At 45.9% G+C, this 17260-nt stretch overlaps 2 protein-coding genes across 4 annotated transcripts in view; both read left to right on the top strand.

Annotated features, from left to right (window-relative positions):
- The window catches only part of RETREG1 (reticulophagy regulator 1), a 72321-nt gene extending 64302 nt beyond the window's left edge, over window positions 1-8019 (top strand). For both annotated transcript variants that reach the window (XM_075417120.1, XM_009938549.2), the window contains 2 exons: window positions 1038-1164; window positions 4144-8019. In XM_075417120.1, the coding sequence (XP_075273235.1) occupies window positions 1038-1164; window positions 4144-4655 (639 nt within the window). In that variant the 3' untranslated portion in view covers window positions 4656-8019. The remainder of the gene's footprint in view (window positions 1-1037; window positions 1165-4143) is intronic.
- A 1122-nt stretch (window positions 8020-9141) lies between these two features.
- On the top strand, window positions 9142-16155 carry ZNF622 (zinc finger protein 622). 2 transcript variants are annotated; one of them, XM_075417118.1, is made up of 7 exons: window positions 9142-9221; window positions 9744-10352; window positions 12197-12457; window positions 13171-13333; window positions 14142-14254; window positions 15158-15301; window positions 15926-16155. In XM_075417118.1, the coding sequence occupies exons 2-7, from the start codon at window positions 9746-9748 to the stop codon at window positions 16051-16053; spliced, it is 1416 nt and encodes a 471-aa protein (XP_075273233.1). In that variant the 5' UTR covers window positions 9142-9221; window positions 9744-9745; the 3' UTR covers window positions 16054-16155. The 2 variants fall into 2 exon arrangements, with proteins under 2 accessions (XP_075273233.1, XP_075273234.1); XM_075417119.1 differs by lacking the exon at window positions 9142-9221 and adding an exon at window positions 9340-9623.
- Window positions 16156-17260: the final 1105 nt, after the last annotated feature.

Here is a 17260-nt window from a genome sequence, read left to right as displayed (position 1 = left end):
TACTTTCTGTGGAAGACTTTGACCTGCCCAGGAGGCTGCGTTCCTGAACTAAGCAGTATACTTTAAAACTGATTCATAGTCTCCATCTTTAGGTTTATACTAATTAACTTACTACGTTTGTGACTTTTGGCCTTCAAGATAATAGTTTCTTTGGCCTGCTAACTAAGGATGTGTTTATTTTGTGTTGGCTGTAGAATGACTGAACTAGACTTTAGTAGCAAAGGGAGCTATTTTTATTTGCAACAGTGAAATTCCAGTTGATTTTTATCAAATTAAAAAATGCAAAAGGGAAACTTTCATAGAAAACAGAAAACCTACATAATTTGTCAGATACTTTTGTAATCACTTGTCTGATCATTTTCAATGATAGTGTAAATCAGTATGTTATCTATAAATATGTTTCAAGACATGTATGAGAACACTAATATCTCCTTTCTCTCTTAATATTCTAAGTAACTGTGTGGCAAAGGATTTTCCATTATAATCAGAACACTGATGATTTAAAAAAAAATTCAGTTTTATAGGAATTCTTATGCAGTATTTGATCAATAGCGTATAGAGTCTGACTTCGACAGTGATCATTTTGAAGGTGTTTATATCCCAAAAATTTGTAGCTGACATAATTGAATATTGTTGGATATACTTCGTAAAGAATAAAGATTTTTTTGTTTAGTTGATTTTTTACTGTCTTATAGATAATGGGGGGGTTGATCCAAGTTTATGCATTTCTTTACATTTATGTGTGTTTTGTATTTTCAGGCTCATTCTGCTTTTGTTATTACTTTCAGAATGAATAATTGGAATTTTCCATGTTTCTTTAGTATAACAGCTTTTAGTTATTACAGAGAAGGATGCTTCACTTCTAAGTATTGTATACTCCTAGTATTTTCATATTTCTACAATTAAAGCTTAAATAGGAGACAATTTATATTGCTGTGATATGAAAGAGGCATCTTTTTCAATACTAAGCATTGGCTTCCTGTAATGGGAATTTTTTGAGTATAAGAATACCATGTATGGGACTTTCTTATGTTTAGGTTAGTCCTGCAGTAGTTGCCAAAGAGCTGTCAGTGTCTGACACAGATGTATCAGAAGTATCTTGGACTGATAATGGGACCTTTAACTTATCCGAGGGATATTCTCCACAGACAGACACATCTGATGGTATGTAATGGCTTCATCTACTTCATCAATGAATTGCAGTCATGTAAGTTACCTGAAAATGATTAGAGAATTTGAGGACAAAAGTTTTTTGGATTTTTTTTATTTTTCCCCCTATCATGAATTTAAAATTAATTCCAGTGGTTTATATATTTTTGGATACATCTTGTGTAAGAGCTGTCCTCATCTTAAAAATAATAAAGTACATCAGTAAGTGTCTAAACAAGTAAGTAGTGGTGGGTAAAACCGATACATTCAGTAAGTGCCAGATTTAGCACTCTCTTCCACCAAACCTTTTAAGCAAGTAAACCTTGTAAGTTATTACCCATGCTTTTGTGGGTACGCTACACAAATAAAAGCTGAGGAAGAAAAATGAAATACTTTGAATTGTTAAACAGCCTATTCAAGAAAGTATTATTAGGTTTTGGTTACTAGAATGCTGAGGAAGACCGGCTGCAAAAATGAGGCCAAATGAGACATTAAAATGTGGAAAAGATTCTCAAGCACTTGTCTTGATCTTGATGAGATCTTTAAGTTCTTACTTTTGTACAGACCAAGCTTTCACTTGGCACTTTGTTGAAGAAAGATTAAGGACCACAGTAGTTTGGTGTAATCTTAGCTGGGGATTTGTTGCTCTGTTTATCTTGCATTTCTCCTCTTCTGGGAAAAGTTCACTGTAAGTGACAAGTAGGGTGATACTACTTAATGACATTATACAGGCTAAACTAGTAATTTAAATTATTCGGGTAGTATTTCAAGTTGTAAATAGACAGCATTGTACAATCATGGAATCATAAGTTGGAACAAGCCATTTTCATTCATCCCATCTAATCTCCTGTTCAAAGCAGGTTCAACTCGATCGAGTTGCTTAGGGCTGTGACCAGCTGAATTTTGAGCATCTCCAATGGTGGAGATTCAGCAACCTCCCTGGACAGCCTTTTTCAATATTTGATCACCCTCATGATCAAAAAGTTTCTTCTTGTAGTGAGTCAAAATTTCCCATGTTCCAGCTTGTGTCCATTTGCTGTCATCCTTCCGCCGTGCACCTTTAAAAAGAGTCAGGCCCATCTTCTCTATACCTTCCCATTAGGTAGTTATAGACAGCTATACGACCCCCCCTTTGCTGCCCTCTGTTGAGGCCAAACAAAGCCCATTTTTGCATCATGTCCCCAGATGTCATGTTCTCCAGCCCTCTAATAATCATGGCGACCTTCCAGGGGACTCATTCCAGTCTTTTCTTGTCTGTCTCATACTGGAGAGGTCAAAACTGGACAAAGTACTCCAAACGTGGGCTCTCAGATGCTGAGTAGAGGAGGAAATCCCTTCCATTGACTTTCTGACTTCTTTTTTGCTAATATAGCTCAGTATGTGGCTGGCCTTCCTTGCTGCAAGGGCATACCGCTGACTTGTTGTCCACAGCTCTTTTTCTTGAAGGCTGCTTTCTGTCTCGTTGCCCCCAACCTGTAGTGCCGCACAGGTTATTCCATTCCACATGTAGGACTTCACACTTGCTTTTGTTGAATTTCCTGATATTCCTTTTCAGCCTGTTCATTTCTCCAGCCTGTTGAGGTCCCTCTGAGGGCCCTGCCCTCCAGAATATCAAATACTTCTCCCCCAGAGCAGTTCCTTTCTGCCCGTGAACTTGCTGAGAGTGCACTTCATCCTGTCACCTAAGTCACTAATAAAAACATTGAGCAGTGTTGGCTTCAGTACCCTTGAGAGACGCCACTAATAACTGGCCTCCAGTTGGACCTTGTGTCACTGATCACAGCCCTTTGACCCCGGCAGCCTGGCGATTTTCCACCCACCTCACGGTTCACTTACCCAGTTCACTCACCAGTCTGGCTGTAAGGATAACGTGGGAAACTGCATGAAAGGCCTTACTAAGTGAAAAATAAGCAACATCCACTCTTCTCCCCTACGGAGCATTTCAGCAAATAGGACATACACACAAGTGCAAGGCCAGGTGGGATGCATCCAAGGACTGGCTCATCTCCTGTCAAAGCTCTGTGCATTAGAGCCACCACTCTGCATACAGCACAGTCCTTCCTCCTCACCTTCCCAGCCTGTTTTTCCTAGAGAAAAATGGAGAAAATGACGTACGAGACATTTTTAGGATTCATGTCCTCAGCCCTTATGAATGCTCCTGTTGCTTGTTTTTGTAGAAAGTAAGTTCAAACTTTTTTTTTCAAAGTTTTACTTTCTCGTTCAAATACTAGATGAAAGTATTCCCTTATGCTCATTTAGGCCTCTTCCACAGGCCGTGTACTGTACAGTATGTTTTACACATTTCTAATGAGAAATATCATGCCATTAATGCAGCCATTAAAATCTAATATTTTATCTGTGTGCATTCTTCTTTTTATCCTCTTGAAAACATGAAACAATTGCAGTCATCTGTAGAGTTTCCATTTTCTGTTTCCTATTTAATAGAAGCATTGGCCGAGAAAGGAAAAAGTTATAAATTAAGTCTTTACATTGGTTTTATATCTTTATTTAAACACATAAACACTCCTTTTTTTAATTGTACAAGTGTATCAAAAGCTTGTAATACATTCGTACATGCTTACATATTTGTAATGTATATATACTGTGAAGAAAAATAGTTTAGAGACTTGTTGTCGCATTATAAATATTAGGACTTTATCTGGTTGGTATATTTAGAACTGGCTGTGCTGATGATTTGCATGGGTTGTTTCATATACAGCTAGATACCATTTCAAAAAGATATTTTCCTCAAGTAACTTTCTGAGTCAGGTTGATACCAGGTGATTTGTGGTACTAGATTTCTGACTTCAATGCCGTTTTGTTTTAGGTGTCACACAAAGCTCTGCTGCATTGAGACTACAAAAGACTACTAGAGTATGGATTAGTAAATGTATTCAATGGAACACTTACTAATTGCATTTTTACATTTGGCTGCTTTTTTGGGAAGCCTTTCATGTTTGCTAATACCGTTTCCTTCTGTTAACCCTGTAACAGATTTTGACCGACCTAGTGATCATGAAGAAGCTTTCGCCAGAGATCTTTCAGAATTTCCTTCTTTAGAAAATGGTGCCGGAACAAACGATGACGATGACTCAAGCATCGGTATGCCCATCCAGCAAAAACGACAAAAAGAACAAACGTGTTTCAAGGTGGATCACGCTTCCAGACAGAGTAAAGAGAGACCGTCAGCGGCAGGGCTCTCCTTGCCTTTGACCAGTGACCAAACCTTTAATTTAATGAGTGGAATTGCTGGGGATGTCATTGCAGCTGCCGTGTCTGCTGCCATCAAAGACCAGTTGCAGTCCGTGCAGCAAGCTCCCTCACAGGCAGTGCCCAGTTTGAGCGAGGAGACAGACACAGAAGAAGCTGATGATTTTGAACTGCTTGACCAGTCTGAGCTTGAGCAGATTGAGAAAGAATTGGGACTTTCACAAGGCCAAGAAGCAGAATCCCAGGAAAAGAAAAAATCTTCAGGCTTCCTGTCAAATTTGCTTGGAAATCATTAACCTGGGAATTGCAGCTGGTAACACAGAAGAAATTAAAACATAAAACACAAACACAAAAAAATCAAATGCAAAAAAAAAAATAGGAAGATTCTGAGCTGTAAGCTTTAACTATCCCTTTAGATGTGTTGTAATAATTTCCCGTATGCAGAGTGAATTAACTGGATAAATATCAGCTGATACTGATAGTTTAATGTTTCTGGTAGTTATACCTCAATGTAATAGCATGGAAATGAATTATCTATCCACTGTTTGGTTGCAGATGAGTGTTGGAGGTCAGTTGTTCAAAAGAGTTGGGGGAGAGGTGTTTTTTATCTTTTTCTCGGCCGTGTATTTTGGGGTCCTGAGCCAAATTTTCAACAACAGCAGTTTATTTACTCTTGGTGCAGCACTATCAAAGAACTTGATTTCATAGTCAGAACCTTTGAATTATTTTGGATATGGTGATGCATTTCCAATTTTTTTGCTGTTTTAGGCTTGTAGAGCTGTAAAGTGGCATGCCATTTGACTGACCACCTGCTGTGTTCCTCGGCAGAGTCTGGTCCTCGGCAGCATTGCCCACGTAAAGTCAGCCAACACATTTTTATATTTATGAGTTAGTACCGTGTAAACCGAACAACCTTTTTGGGAGCAGGTGAGGGTAGTTATTGTTTGGGATAATGGTTAGAGTTTAAAAAAAAAAAAAAAGCTTTTTTAGGTGCCACTTCCTTAATTCAAAATTCTGTGGGGTTTGGGGGTTCCCCCCCCCCCAGGAGAGCTGCCATCACTTAGAACAAAAGTTGCATTGCAAGTTGAATCTTTTAAGATACTTAAAATTATTCAGTGAGCTCATTTGCTATAGAAGACACTCGGAATCTTCTTCTTGGCAGGTAATTTAAAGCACACAAAAAAGAGCTTGTTTAAATTATTTGCCAGTTTGAACTCCACACATGCTCAGTGAGTGGCATGGGATCTTAAGCAGGGAACTGGTTTAACTTTTCTAGGGCTTTTTTGTTCACCTGTGCCAAAACTGAATCGGAATACCAAGCAATAGTAATCAAAGAAACAGGAAGAAGTAAAGCTAGTTTTTTTAATGTGATGTAAACCGTTAGCAAAGTTGAGGGACCATGTCAGCTGCTACTACTACTACTCAAGTGATTCTCCATTTGCTGGCATTTGAAGAGGCGAATACTGTCATCTAGGATCCTCAGAAAGTACAGCAACAGATGATAAAAATCTTCCACTAACATACATGTGTAGGTACAACCGTGTTTAAAGTTAACTACATTTTAATTTGTTTTTTCTTTCTGAGGTGAAAAAATCGGCAGATGGCCAAAAAGAGTGGAGCAAAAGGAAAGATGCTGAGCATTTTTGACACTAGCTTTATCGTTGCTTGTGCTTTTGTGTCAGTAATGCATATTGACCGTGTTTGCTGTCCTTTACCGGTAAAAAAGCGAGCCTGTGCCTTCATTATCAAATCCATTACGAAGTAAGTGGACGCTGGATATGGATCCCACCAGATGCAGCTTTTGAAACTGCAACATTGAAAGCGAGTTTCTGGAGATGATTAAAAAACCATGGCCACATCACTTCCACAGCGTTGGTTGCCAAGTTTCCTTTTTAGCTTCCCCGAGCCTGTCCTTCCCATTTGAAAAAAAGAGAAATAAAAGCAGCTTTTGCTGGGCAATCATTAAGTTTAAAGGCCATTGAAATCTCTCAGATGAGATGAAAGCCTCGTTCCCTTGCTGCATGTTTAGGGCAATCTGTACGGTCAGAAGAGTACGGCTTCCAGGCTGCTGATGGAACTCTGTGGGACACCCAGACAGACGCGTGATTCCTGGTACGGGAGTACTGGTGCCAGGCGGGGGGACAGGGAGAGGCGGGAGGGACTGAGGAGGGAGCAGCCCTACGCAGGCTGTCCTGGAGCGGGGTGGCGGGGCGGACTAGCTGGCTGTCCACGGTGACGTTGTAACGGCGTGCACTTTACTGTCGGTTGATGAAGAATATTTGTGGTTATAAACGTACGTAGCACAGGGCACTCTTCTAGAATAACAGGTTAGATCAAGAGGGAAAAGCAGTTGGAGCAGTTTTCTCGGACTTGTTGTAAACGATCCATTTTCTGGTTTCAGGATAGTAAAATAGATCAATTTTTCTCCAGTACGAGTCTCAATTTATTTTCTTTTTTTTTTTCCAGAAAGAAAAACAAAGCAAAACTTGAACTAGCAAATCATTAAAGTTTAGGGCCATAATTGCTTATTTGAGTGTCTTCGGAATTGCATTTTTCTGTTCTTGTGGTAGTTGATTACATTCAAGCCCCCAAATACTGCGTAAGGGGAGGGAGGTAGTTCTGTAACATTCAATATTCTTCCTCAGGTAGTGGAAAGATGCTTAATTTAATTTTTAATTACCTCCTCCCTCCCAAACAACCACGTGTAAGAGACTCTGCTCGGACACAGAACATCCCGCTGCCAGCAGTCTGACAGCAAAACACCAAACGGTTCTCTCCTGCATGGGATCCCTCCCACGCCGCCTCCAGCTGGAAATCCCTCGAGAAACCTTCGTTTGGCTCTGTTCTAGCAGCAGCCACAAAACGGTGGGGACTTAAAAACCCCTGTCGCAGCGGTCCCCAGCGCCCGTCCCACCGAGCCCTGTCATCGCCGTCCCCTCTCCCAAACCTGATGGTGGGCATGAGGTGTCCCATGGCCGTGCGCCGCGCGTGTCCGTCCTGGGCTGGAGGTGGCATGGGTGAGGGCCTGGGGTCAGGGTGGGCGAGCGGGACCCGCGGGGAGACCCAGGGCAGGATCCCGCCGCGGGGTCAGCTCTGCCACCGTTCCCTGGCCGGGGGGTTGAGGATGCCGTGGCGTGGTTTTGCCATGGCGGCGTGTCACACGTCCCGGCGGGAAGGTGGTGATGAGGCGGGTCAGGGCGGGAGCTGCGGGTCGCGGTCAGTGATCGAGGGGTTTCCCCGGGCGTCGGGGCACCCGAGCGACAGGCGCGGCAGTCTGAGCTTGGCGGGTTCCTCCTACCGTTCCTCCACCTCTTCGCCAAGAAAAGTGTTCTCCGCGCAGGGGGGGAAACGATTTTAGCCCATTGCGATAGGATCTGAAGAAATACTCGGTTTTACTCGGCTTTTTGTTCAGTTTGCACTTTTTCCAGACTAAGCTGTCGGAACGAATTCCCTGCCGTCTCGGCACTCAGCAGGCGAGCAGCCCCCGCCGCCCACCCCGCTGACCAGAAGCTGGAAAATCACAAAATCTCTGTCTCTGCGGTGTTTCGCAGCACTTTACCTCGCCCGGTCACTCTTTCGTAAAGGTGGAATTACTGTATCGATTGTTTGTAAAGCCATTTAATAAATATGTGCCATTTAATAAATACGTGCTGGTTTTTATCCTTCATCGTGTCAAGTTTGCTGATGACACCAAACTGGGAGGTGTGGTAGATACACCAGAAGGCTGTGCTGCCGTTCAGCATGACCTGGACAGGCTGGAGAGCTGGGCAGAGAGGAACCTGATGAGGTTCAACAAGGGCAAGTGCAGGGTCCTGCACCTGGGGAGAAACAACCCCATGCATCACTACAGGCTTGGGGTGGACCTCCTGGAGAGCAGCTCTGTGGAGAGGAGCTGGGCGTCCTGGTGGACGACAGGTTAACCATGAGCCAGCAGTGTGCCCTGGCTGCCAAGAAGACCGATGAGATCCTGGGGTGCATTAGGAGGAGTGTGGCCAGCAGGTCGAGGGAGGTTCTCCTTCCCCTCTACACTGCCCTGGTGAGGCCTCATCTGGAGTACTGTGTCCAGTTCTGGGCTCCCCAGTTCAAGAAAGATGAGGAGCTACTGGAGAGAGTCCAGCAGAGAGCTACGAGGATCATGAGAGGACAGGAGCATCTCTCCTACGAGGAAAGGGTGAAGGAGCTGGGCTTGTTCAGCCTGGAGAAGGCTGCGAGGGGACCTAATAAATGTTTATAAATATCTGAAGGGTGGGTGTCAGGCGGATGGGGCCAAGCTCTTTTCAGTAGTGCCCAGCGACAGGACAAGGGGCAATGGGCACAAACTGAAGCACAGGAATTTCCAGCTGAACATGAGGAAGAACTTCTTCCCTCTGAGGGTGACAGAGCACTGGAACAGGCTGCCCAGGGAGGTTGTGGAGTCTCCTTCTCTTGAGATATTCAAGACCCGCCTGGACGCGGTCCTGTGCAGCTGTAGGTGACCCTGCTTCAGCAGGGGGTTGGACTAGATGACGCACAGAGGTCCCTTCCAACCCCAAACATTCTGTGACTCTGTGTCCAACCCTGTATTTCTCCCCAAAATAGGCAAAATAACCCCCGCCCTCCCTCCCCCTGCTGCCAGCCCAAGCCCCCTCCCGTCCGCTGCCCTCCGCGCCCTTCCGCGGCCCCGCGGGAGGGGCGGGCTCAGCCGCCCAGCAGTGGGCGGGGCAAAGGGAACCCCCGCCTCCCTCAGGCCTCCGCGGCGGCAGGGGGCGGCAGCAGCGGCGCGCCGGGCGGGGCGGGGCCTCCTTGCCGGAAACGAGGGCGGCCGCGCGCTTCTCGCCTGGCGCCGCGCGGCCACTTCCTGCTGCGGCCTCCGCGGGCGGCGGGTGAGTGTTGGGGGGGGCCGCCGCGACCGGAGGGGACGGGAGGGGACCGGAGGGGAGGCCCCCTCCGCCGCGGCCTCCCCTCCGGTCCCCTCCCGTCCCCTCCGGTCGGTCGGGCCTTTCTCTCTAGCGTCGGCCATATGGGCACCGGCTGGGTGTGAACCCGAGCCCGCTCGGCTGAAGCCGGCCCTGAGGGAGGCCCCGCGGGGAGGCCGACGTTCGCGCCTCGGGAAGGACGCGGCTGAGGGAGGGCGGCGGAAGCCGCGGCGTTCGTTCCTCGGAGCCCCAGCGCCGGGGCGGGTTCTGCTCCGGGGCTCTGTGGGTGCGGGCGGGGCTGCCTGGGGTTCTGCAGCCGCTGGTTCCGCTGCGGAACCGGGAGGCGTCATTTCTCCACTCATCGGCCAGGTATAAAGGTTTGGCGTTCTGGGTCCCCTCGGTTCCATGCCGCTCTTGTGCTGTCAGGATGTTGGGTTTGGATTTTTTTCATAGTTGCTATTTATTAACATGATTCCCTCCCCTTCCTAGTAATGGCAACCTACACTTGTATCACTTGCCGCGTGGCTTTCAAGGATGCTGACATTCAGCGTGCCCACTACAAGACGGACTGGCATCGGTACAATCTGAAGCGCAAGGTCGCCGACATGCCCCCTGTCACCGCCGAGAATTTCCAAGAGAGAGTCCTAGCGCAGAGGGCGGTGGCAGAGGAGCAGAACAAAGTCACTGCCACGTACTGCGCAGTTTGCAGCAAGAGGTTCTCCACCTTCAATGCCTACGAGAATCACCTGAAGTCCAAGAAGCACCTGGAGTTGGAGAAGAAAGCTGTTCAAGCTGTCAGCAAGAAGGTGGAAACATTAAATGAAAAGAACCTGGAAAAGGGGCTGGGCCTGGAGAGTGTAGACAAAGATGAAATGAACACGGCTATTCAGCAAGCCATCAGGGCTCAGCCGTCTTCCTCTCCGAAGAAGACGCCTTTACCTCCCGGTAATGCAGGTAGCTCTCCCCTTTCCACAGGAAGTGCCAGCTTATCCCGGAGCAGAGAGCGATCGGAAAAACCTCCACGGCTGCAGTGGTTTGAACAGCAAGCAAAGAAGCTGGCCAAACAGCAAGCAGAGGAAGAGGAGGATATGGAAGAAGGTAAGACAGTAAACATACTGATGACAGAGAGCTTGGGGTAAGCTGTGTTGTTGTTGGTTTTGTGTAGGAGCCTCCTTCTGTTTCTGTAGTCGTACAGCATTTTCCATCGCAAAAGGTCTTCCTGTTGATTAAATTTTCAGCTTAGCAAAGGAGTTAAGGTTGGCCTGTGCTTGCGGTCGGGGACTCTGTGTCAGTGCCTGAACTGCCAGCTGCGCAAGGTTCACTCTAGTGAGTGTGTGAAGGCTGAATATAAACAGTTACTGATACGAGTGCCATTTCCCACTTAAAGTTCCCGGGGACGTTTCCTTTAAGGAGGGCTGACATAAAAGGTTACCTTAAAACTGCTTCTGAAAAACAAATGAACAAAAATCCAGTCGTGACCATTTGCTGTTGTCCCATCAGTTGCTTCAACAATCCGTTGAAGGGAGGTGGGAGTGGGGTTGGGTTTGTTTTGCTCTGCCCATGAAGGCCAGAGGAGAAAGTTTGCTCCTTAGCCTGACGCTGCGTGGCATAGCTTCACAGCGTGTTGGCGTCTCTGTTAAAACCGGTGTAAGAGTTGCCACCCCGGCTGGCCAGTTCCTGCCGCTCCACCCTCACCGCCTGTGTGGGTACAGCTCTTCGCTGGAGGTCGGCCTGGAAAGTGGACAGCTGGAAAGATGAGAGCTTCAGAATTCCAGGAAAGGGTTGTTTTTAACCCGGATGCTTTCAGTGCTGCGGTTCGCAGTGCGGGTCCAAATGCCGCCACTGGAGCGGCTGAATGGGGCAATGACACTGCAGCCAGGGGACAGGCGTGAGTGACGGGGGACCGTGACATGCCAGCTGCGTCACTGAAACAGTCGTGTGGCGTTGTGACATCTGTTACAGCAGTCTCGTGTGGGTGAAATGTCAGTTGCAGTTCAGGGAATCTGTTCTGCAGGAGAAGAAACGTGTGCCTCTGGGCATGCGTCCTGACGTCTGAAGAAGGAGCCGCCTTCCGCCTGCTTTGTAGTACTGTGTTAGTCATAAACTGTAAGGCTAAAGTCTTGATAGGCTTCTGGATGCTAATTTTCCTTTTAAGCGTTAGTCCAGGAATGTTTCCTACCAGTCCTGTTAATTCAGTGTCAGGCTTTTAAAATTGTTAAACTGTATCTCACAGCACAGATCTCTAATCAGTAGCCTACAACGCTAGGGAGCTCCGTGCATCCCTGCGCTCAAACGCTCTCTGCGCTTGGCACCGGTAGGAATATAGTCCTGCCCCAGATCTGAACACCTGAAAACAGATTTCTAGGTCCTTCTGGCACTATAATCAGATCGTTGGCTCCTCTGTAGGTTAGTGAGCTCTGCAGTAATCTTGCAAATGTGTAATATTGTTACTATGTCTTGGTATGTACTAATGTGTAATGTAACGTAGTATATCTGACAGCTGGCTTTGTTCTTACCTATTAAAGATGTGTGTGAACAGGTGTGTGTTTTCCCTCGCAGCTGGAAATGTGTATTTTCATGATTCCGACAGAGTTGTATTGTTTTTAATGGGCTGTGCATATGTTCTTGTGCTGTGGTGAATTAAATTCAAGGCTTTGAAACGGCAATGAAGTGTTAATAGTTGAGAAAATGGAGGGGAAAAAAGTATCAGATCTGCCAACTGTTTTACGAGCAGACTTGAGCTCTGCTGTGCATGTTACAGAGAAATATGTTTTACTGGCAATGGTATATTCTTGCACCTGGAAGTGACTGTGTGACGCTTCACTGTAAGAACAGAAAATGCAAGATTTTCTATTCTAACTTTTTCTAACTTAATTATGGCTTGTTTTCCTTGGGATGTAATCATGTAAATAATTTAGTTTTTTTTAAACTTCCGTTAAAAGACTGGGAAGATATGGATTCTGATGAAGACCTTGGCTCTGAAGAAGAGATGGAAAGTGTGGGAGAAGAGGAGAAGGAGGAGGAGCAGGCAGAAGGTGAAAGCACTCCAGCTGTTGGGGCCATACCAGTCACGGACTGCTTGTTCTGTCCCCACCATTCAAGATCTCTGACGAAAAATGTGGCCCATATGACAAAAGCTCACAGTTTCTTCATTCCAGACATAGAGTACCTTGTGGATCTCAGAGGACTAATCAAGTACCTGGGTAAATGTTCTCTGTTTTTTTGATCAGGATAATTATATACTGTTATAGCTTATTTTCACTTGGGTATAACTAAAAATGTTTTGGATTTGTTTTTTTTTTTTGTATAAAATCTCAGTGCTGTCTAGTTCAGTATTGTGATCGTGAACAGGACCACAGGCTTTCTGGGGAGAGTGAGAGAAAACCCCATTGAGCAAACACGTCGTCGTGTACCCTCTAGGTCTCACGTAGTTTTCTAATGTTGAGGAAGTTGCCCAGCTATGTGAAATTCAGGACAAAACTCTGTTGCGAAAGTGTGCATATGGACTGTGTTATCCTACTAACGAGTTGCAAGTACTTGCCTCATCAGTTTACGATACTCGTGAGAGAGCTAAAAGCTAGGAGAAATGTATCTTCCTTGAAGTCTACAAAAGATGAGGAGAATAAAATAATTGTGGAGCATCAGATAGAAAACTGTATTGGAAGTATGAAATTTGTTACTGAGAATACAGAATGATCGGTACCTTGTCCTCTGAAATCTTTAAATGCACAGACTTGTCCCTGATGGAGCCACGTGGTCAAGGCGCAGGAACAGCAGGGCGTTTCTGGAAATGAAGGGCTCACGGCTCTTGCTCGGTCTCTGTGCCTGCAAGCTGGGCAGCCTACATCACAGAAATGTTAATTATTGACTAGGGAGGCTCCATTCAGACCAACAGAAGTGTCAATGTCTTCTGCAGGAGAGAAGGTTGGTGTTGGGAAAATCTGCATCTGGTGCAATGAGAAGGGGAAATCCTTCTACTCGACAGAAGCCGTACAGGCTCACATGAATGACAAAAGCCACTGCAAACTCTTCACAGATGGAGATGCTGCCCTGGAATTTGCAGACTTCTATGATTTTAGGTGAGGACGCTTTTCTTTGAGTGGAGCACAGATGGGGACAGACAAAAGGACACTTGAACGTTACGTTAGAAACTATTATTCATTCTTAAAATTTAGGCCTGTTTCTCGTTCTAATGCTTATTTTGCATAGGTGGTTCACCGTTGTTCTAGGCAAGCATGAGAACATGATTGGATCTTCCGTCCTGTGACCACTAATAGCAGTCCTACATGAAAATATATTTTGAATTCTGTGTGTTTGCTGTTACAGAGTTTAGATTTCAGTGCACCAGCAAAGATCATAAAAGGACGTAACTGTCTCTTCCATTACGTTTTAGGCAGATTGTGGGCTTAATGCTTACTGTGAATTATTTTTAAATTTTTTTTTTAAATAGCTGAAGTTACAGAACCGCTGTGGTTCAGAGGCCTCTTGTTGAACTTCCTGTAACTTATCCTAAGCTGTGTTCATTTTGGTCAGAAATACCTCCTATTATGGTGACAGGTGGGTTTAGTGGAGCTTCTTGGAGCGCTCATTGAGTGGCTCTGCAGAGCTGGTGGGCTACATGGCGGTGGCTGTTCACCATAAGTCGCTGGCAGGTGTGCAGCAGCAGAACCGTGCCGGGTTACAGAACCGGCTGGAGGAAGGGTGGTCCTTGTCTTCAGCCTCTGTTCAGGGCAGGGAGCTGCTGGGAAGAGCTCTCGAACCAAGACAGGTGAAACGTGGCAATGTTTTTGGCTTGCTGTAGCTGTGCGTGGCAGTTCTTTTGTGTAATGGGTCTGGATGGCTGTGGCTGCTCACCGTGTGTAACCAGGTACTCCTACCCTTCCACAGGAGCAGTTACCCTGACCACAAGGATGGGGAAGATGTGGAGGGGCCTGGGGAGCGCCCAGCAGAGAGAGAGTTGGATTATGATGATGACACCATGGAGCTGATCCTTCCTTCAGGTAGGTGTAGGATTTGTGTTAGGACGTACTTTCTCTGCATTTCTCATAGCTGCAGCCCTTACCTGCAGCGTAGGTCATCGCAGTAAGCGTTTTCCTTTGGTGAGGGAGAATTTCACGTCTAAGTGTCTTTGGGATTTTGTCCTCGCCTTCCATTATTTTCACTACCAAGTAGTTCTACTTCTTCAGCATTAATGTCTATGTGGACTGGAGCAGGGAGTTCCTTTGCCCACTTTACCTCTTCATTAACACGTGACTCGTATGCTGTACTCCAGGAGATGCCATATCTTATTTTCACGCAACTTGGAGAGGCTATAGCTTAGGTTATCTGGTGTAGTTTTTTTGCAGGGAGGCAGCTGGTAGCTAATTTAGTAAACTAATTCAGTAAAATGAGTTTATTCAAGCAGCCTTACTCTTTCCTTGTATAGCATTTGGCAGTCTTGCTTGCATATTTTTTTCTTGTTTTGTTTTGATGGTTTTTGTATGGGGGGACCTCAGCCCTTTCGTTCTGAAAAGTGCTGCCAACTGTGCAGTTACTGAAGATTTCCTGAATGTCAGCAAGTTACTTCCCTGGTTACTTGAAACAGCATTGCCTCTCTGCTCATTCCCCTAATTAAATTTTTCTTTTCTGATAACTACCTGTTTTTTATCTAAGCGAAGGCCCTCTTGAACAGCAGCAGTCTTTGGTTTGGGTGGGTTTTTTTTCTTTCCTCAAAGTAGGGTGCAGTACAGCAGCTCTTACAGGAATTACGCTGAGTTTGTAACAGTCCTGAAGTTTTTAAAGTTCTTGGCCTTTTAAAAGCACACCTCAGCATAGGGATTTCCCACAGTTTTCACAATATGCTTGACTACTGCATTTCAGAAGCTGCTTCATTATGCATGTAAGATGTCCCCTCCTCTGAACAGGTGCAAGAGTGGGTCATCGTTCTTTGATGAGATACTACAAGCAACGGTTTGGTCTGTCAAGAACGGTGGCTGTGGCGAAAAACAAGAAAGCAGTGGGTCGGGTGTTGCAGCAGTACAGAGCTCTGGGCTGGACAAGTCAGACAGGTAAGTGGCAATGTGAGGGTTGGGCAGAGGTGGAGTTTCTAGGGTGTCATCACTCCACACTTACACAGGTCGAGTTTGTTTCGCGTTTGTGGGGTTTTGTGCAGTGACTTGTCTCCCGCTCAGTTCCCCTTCATTCCTGACATCCAAGCAGAAAAAGTTATCGGAGGTTGTTTGTGTCTGAAATCCATTGCAGCTTCTGTGCAAGCCCTTCAGTTCATTAGCATGCCTGTTTGTGATACTTGGTGACTTCCTAAGATTTGTGGGTTTCTAGAGTAATAATCCTTTCTCTGCCTGTCAAAACCACTACTCTTGCTATTTAATAATGTGACATAAATCACTCCTTGACAGTTGGAATGCTTTTTCAGTTGGGAAGCAGTGACATGATCTATATCCACTTTTGAAATAAGAGAATTGCACACTGGAATGCAAAACAGCCTTTTCCCTTAATCACAGTCATGGGTGTTCATAGAGGGAACTGGCCTTTCCCAAGAGAAAGCGGTGTGCCAGTATGGGAAGGAAAACATGCAGCGAAGTGCTGATTTACAGGGACAGATTAGCTGGTTTGCATGTAAGCAGTGAGTAATCTTACAGGCATTTATCCCTCTTTCTCCTCTCTCCCTGAAGGGGCATTCTCTGCGCAGCAGCGGGATATGCGGTACCTGCAGAGGATGAAGTCAAAGTGGATGCTCAAGACAGGAATGAGTAACAATGCTACAAAGCAGATGCATTTCCGGGCGCAAGTCAGATTTTGAGTTCCCAAGAGAGCTGCGTCCTGTTGGCTTTGGGAAGGGGGATTTAATGGTTTCTGGGTCGATGATTTTGTTATTAAAATGGACTTGGTACCTATCAAGTGAGGGTGTGTATGCTGGTGTGCCTTCCTGTCTGTGAGAAGAAAAGCAGGGAGCTTGTCTCTTCCAGCGAAATCATGGTTGGCCTAACTTGAAAAATAAAATACCTCAAGTGGAATATGTGACAAAGTAGTCGTGGCTGTGAATAGAGATGCGTGCGTAGTCTTGCTGCCCATCTTTGTGCAGTCCATTCCTGTGGGGCCGTTCACATGGTCGCTTGTCCGAGTATCTTCAGTTTCCAATTCTGCAAAATGGCTGAGGCCAAGAGAAGATCCTCGATCTAAGAGCCTTAGGTGGGGTGCATTGAAGGTGTTCACTTGTGGTGCCAGACGTAAATTAGCTGGGTGTTTTGGACTTCTAGCCTGCAGTGTGGAGGTGAAAATTTGAGATCAGAGATTCTGGGAAGGCAAAGTGATGACTGTTTGAAGAAATGCACTGATAGAAAACACAACTCCAGCATTATTACTGTCCTCAGAAGCTGACTGTACTTGGGTAATGCTCCAGCTTAGGGCTGGATTAATAATTTACAGTGAAGTTGTCTTATGTTTAGTGAATTTTCATTACCTAAAAACTGCTCAATGTTACCATAAGATTTAGATTGAAGTCAATCAGAATTTCTGATGATCTTTGAAAGATTTCCTGATTAAAACTTTGAAGTTACAACTGATGACAGTTTTTGTTGTTCGCATTGAGTAGTGGTGTTTCGTACGATCTTGCTGATGGGAAGTGGCCCAAGACATGGACTGGCTGGAGCAGAGGCACGCTCTCCGCTTCGGCAGGCGAACTGTTACAGGCAGGCGTGGGGAAAACCGGCTTCTTGAGGAGCTGAGGCAGCAGCGCTGGCGTTGGTCCTGGTGCTGTAGATGTTAAAAGCTTCCCTGACCTCACGAGTTCTGCTGGCCTTCTGGCCTGCAGGTGAGGAGGGGGCGGTTAGACACGAAGGCGTAGGCTAGCTCACGGAGCTGCGAGCTGCAGTGCGCCGGGCGCTCTGAGTGTGTGCCGCGGGAAAGCTGCTCTCTGCTCGTCCACAGTGACGGCAGCTGCAGCTGGTTGCTGTAATGTTGCACTTCTGCATTTTAGGATTGCTCTGGATTCCCTAGCAGTGGCTTTC

Source organism: Opisthocomus hoazin, chromosome 3 (genome assembly GCF_030867145.1).
Source record: "Opisthocomus hoazin isolate bOpiHoa1 chromosome 3, bOpiHoa1.hap1, whole genome shotgun sequence".
Taxonomy (NCBI): domain Eukaryota; kingdom Metazoa; phylum Chordata; class Aves; order Opisthocomiformes; family Opisthocomidae; genus Opisthocomus; species Opisthocomus hoazin.
The sequence above is the reverse complement of the archived record's forward strand: the minus strand, read 5'-3'. Positions and strand labels throughout refer to the sequence as shown.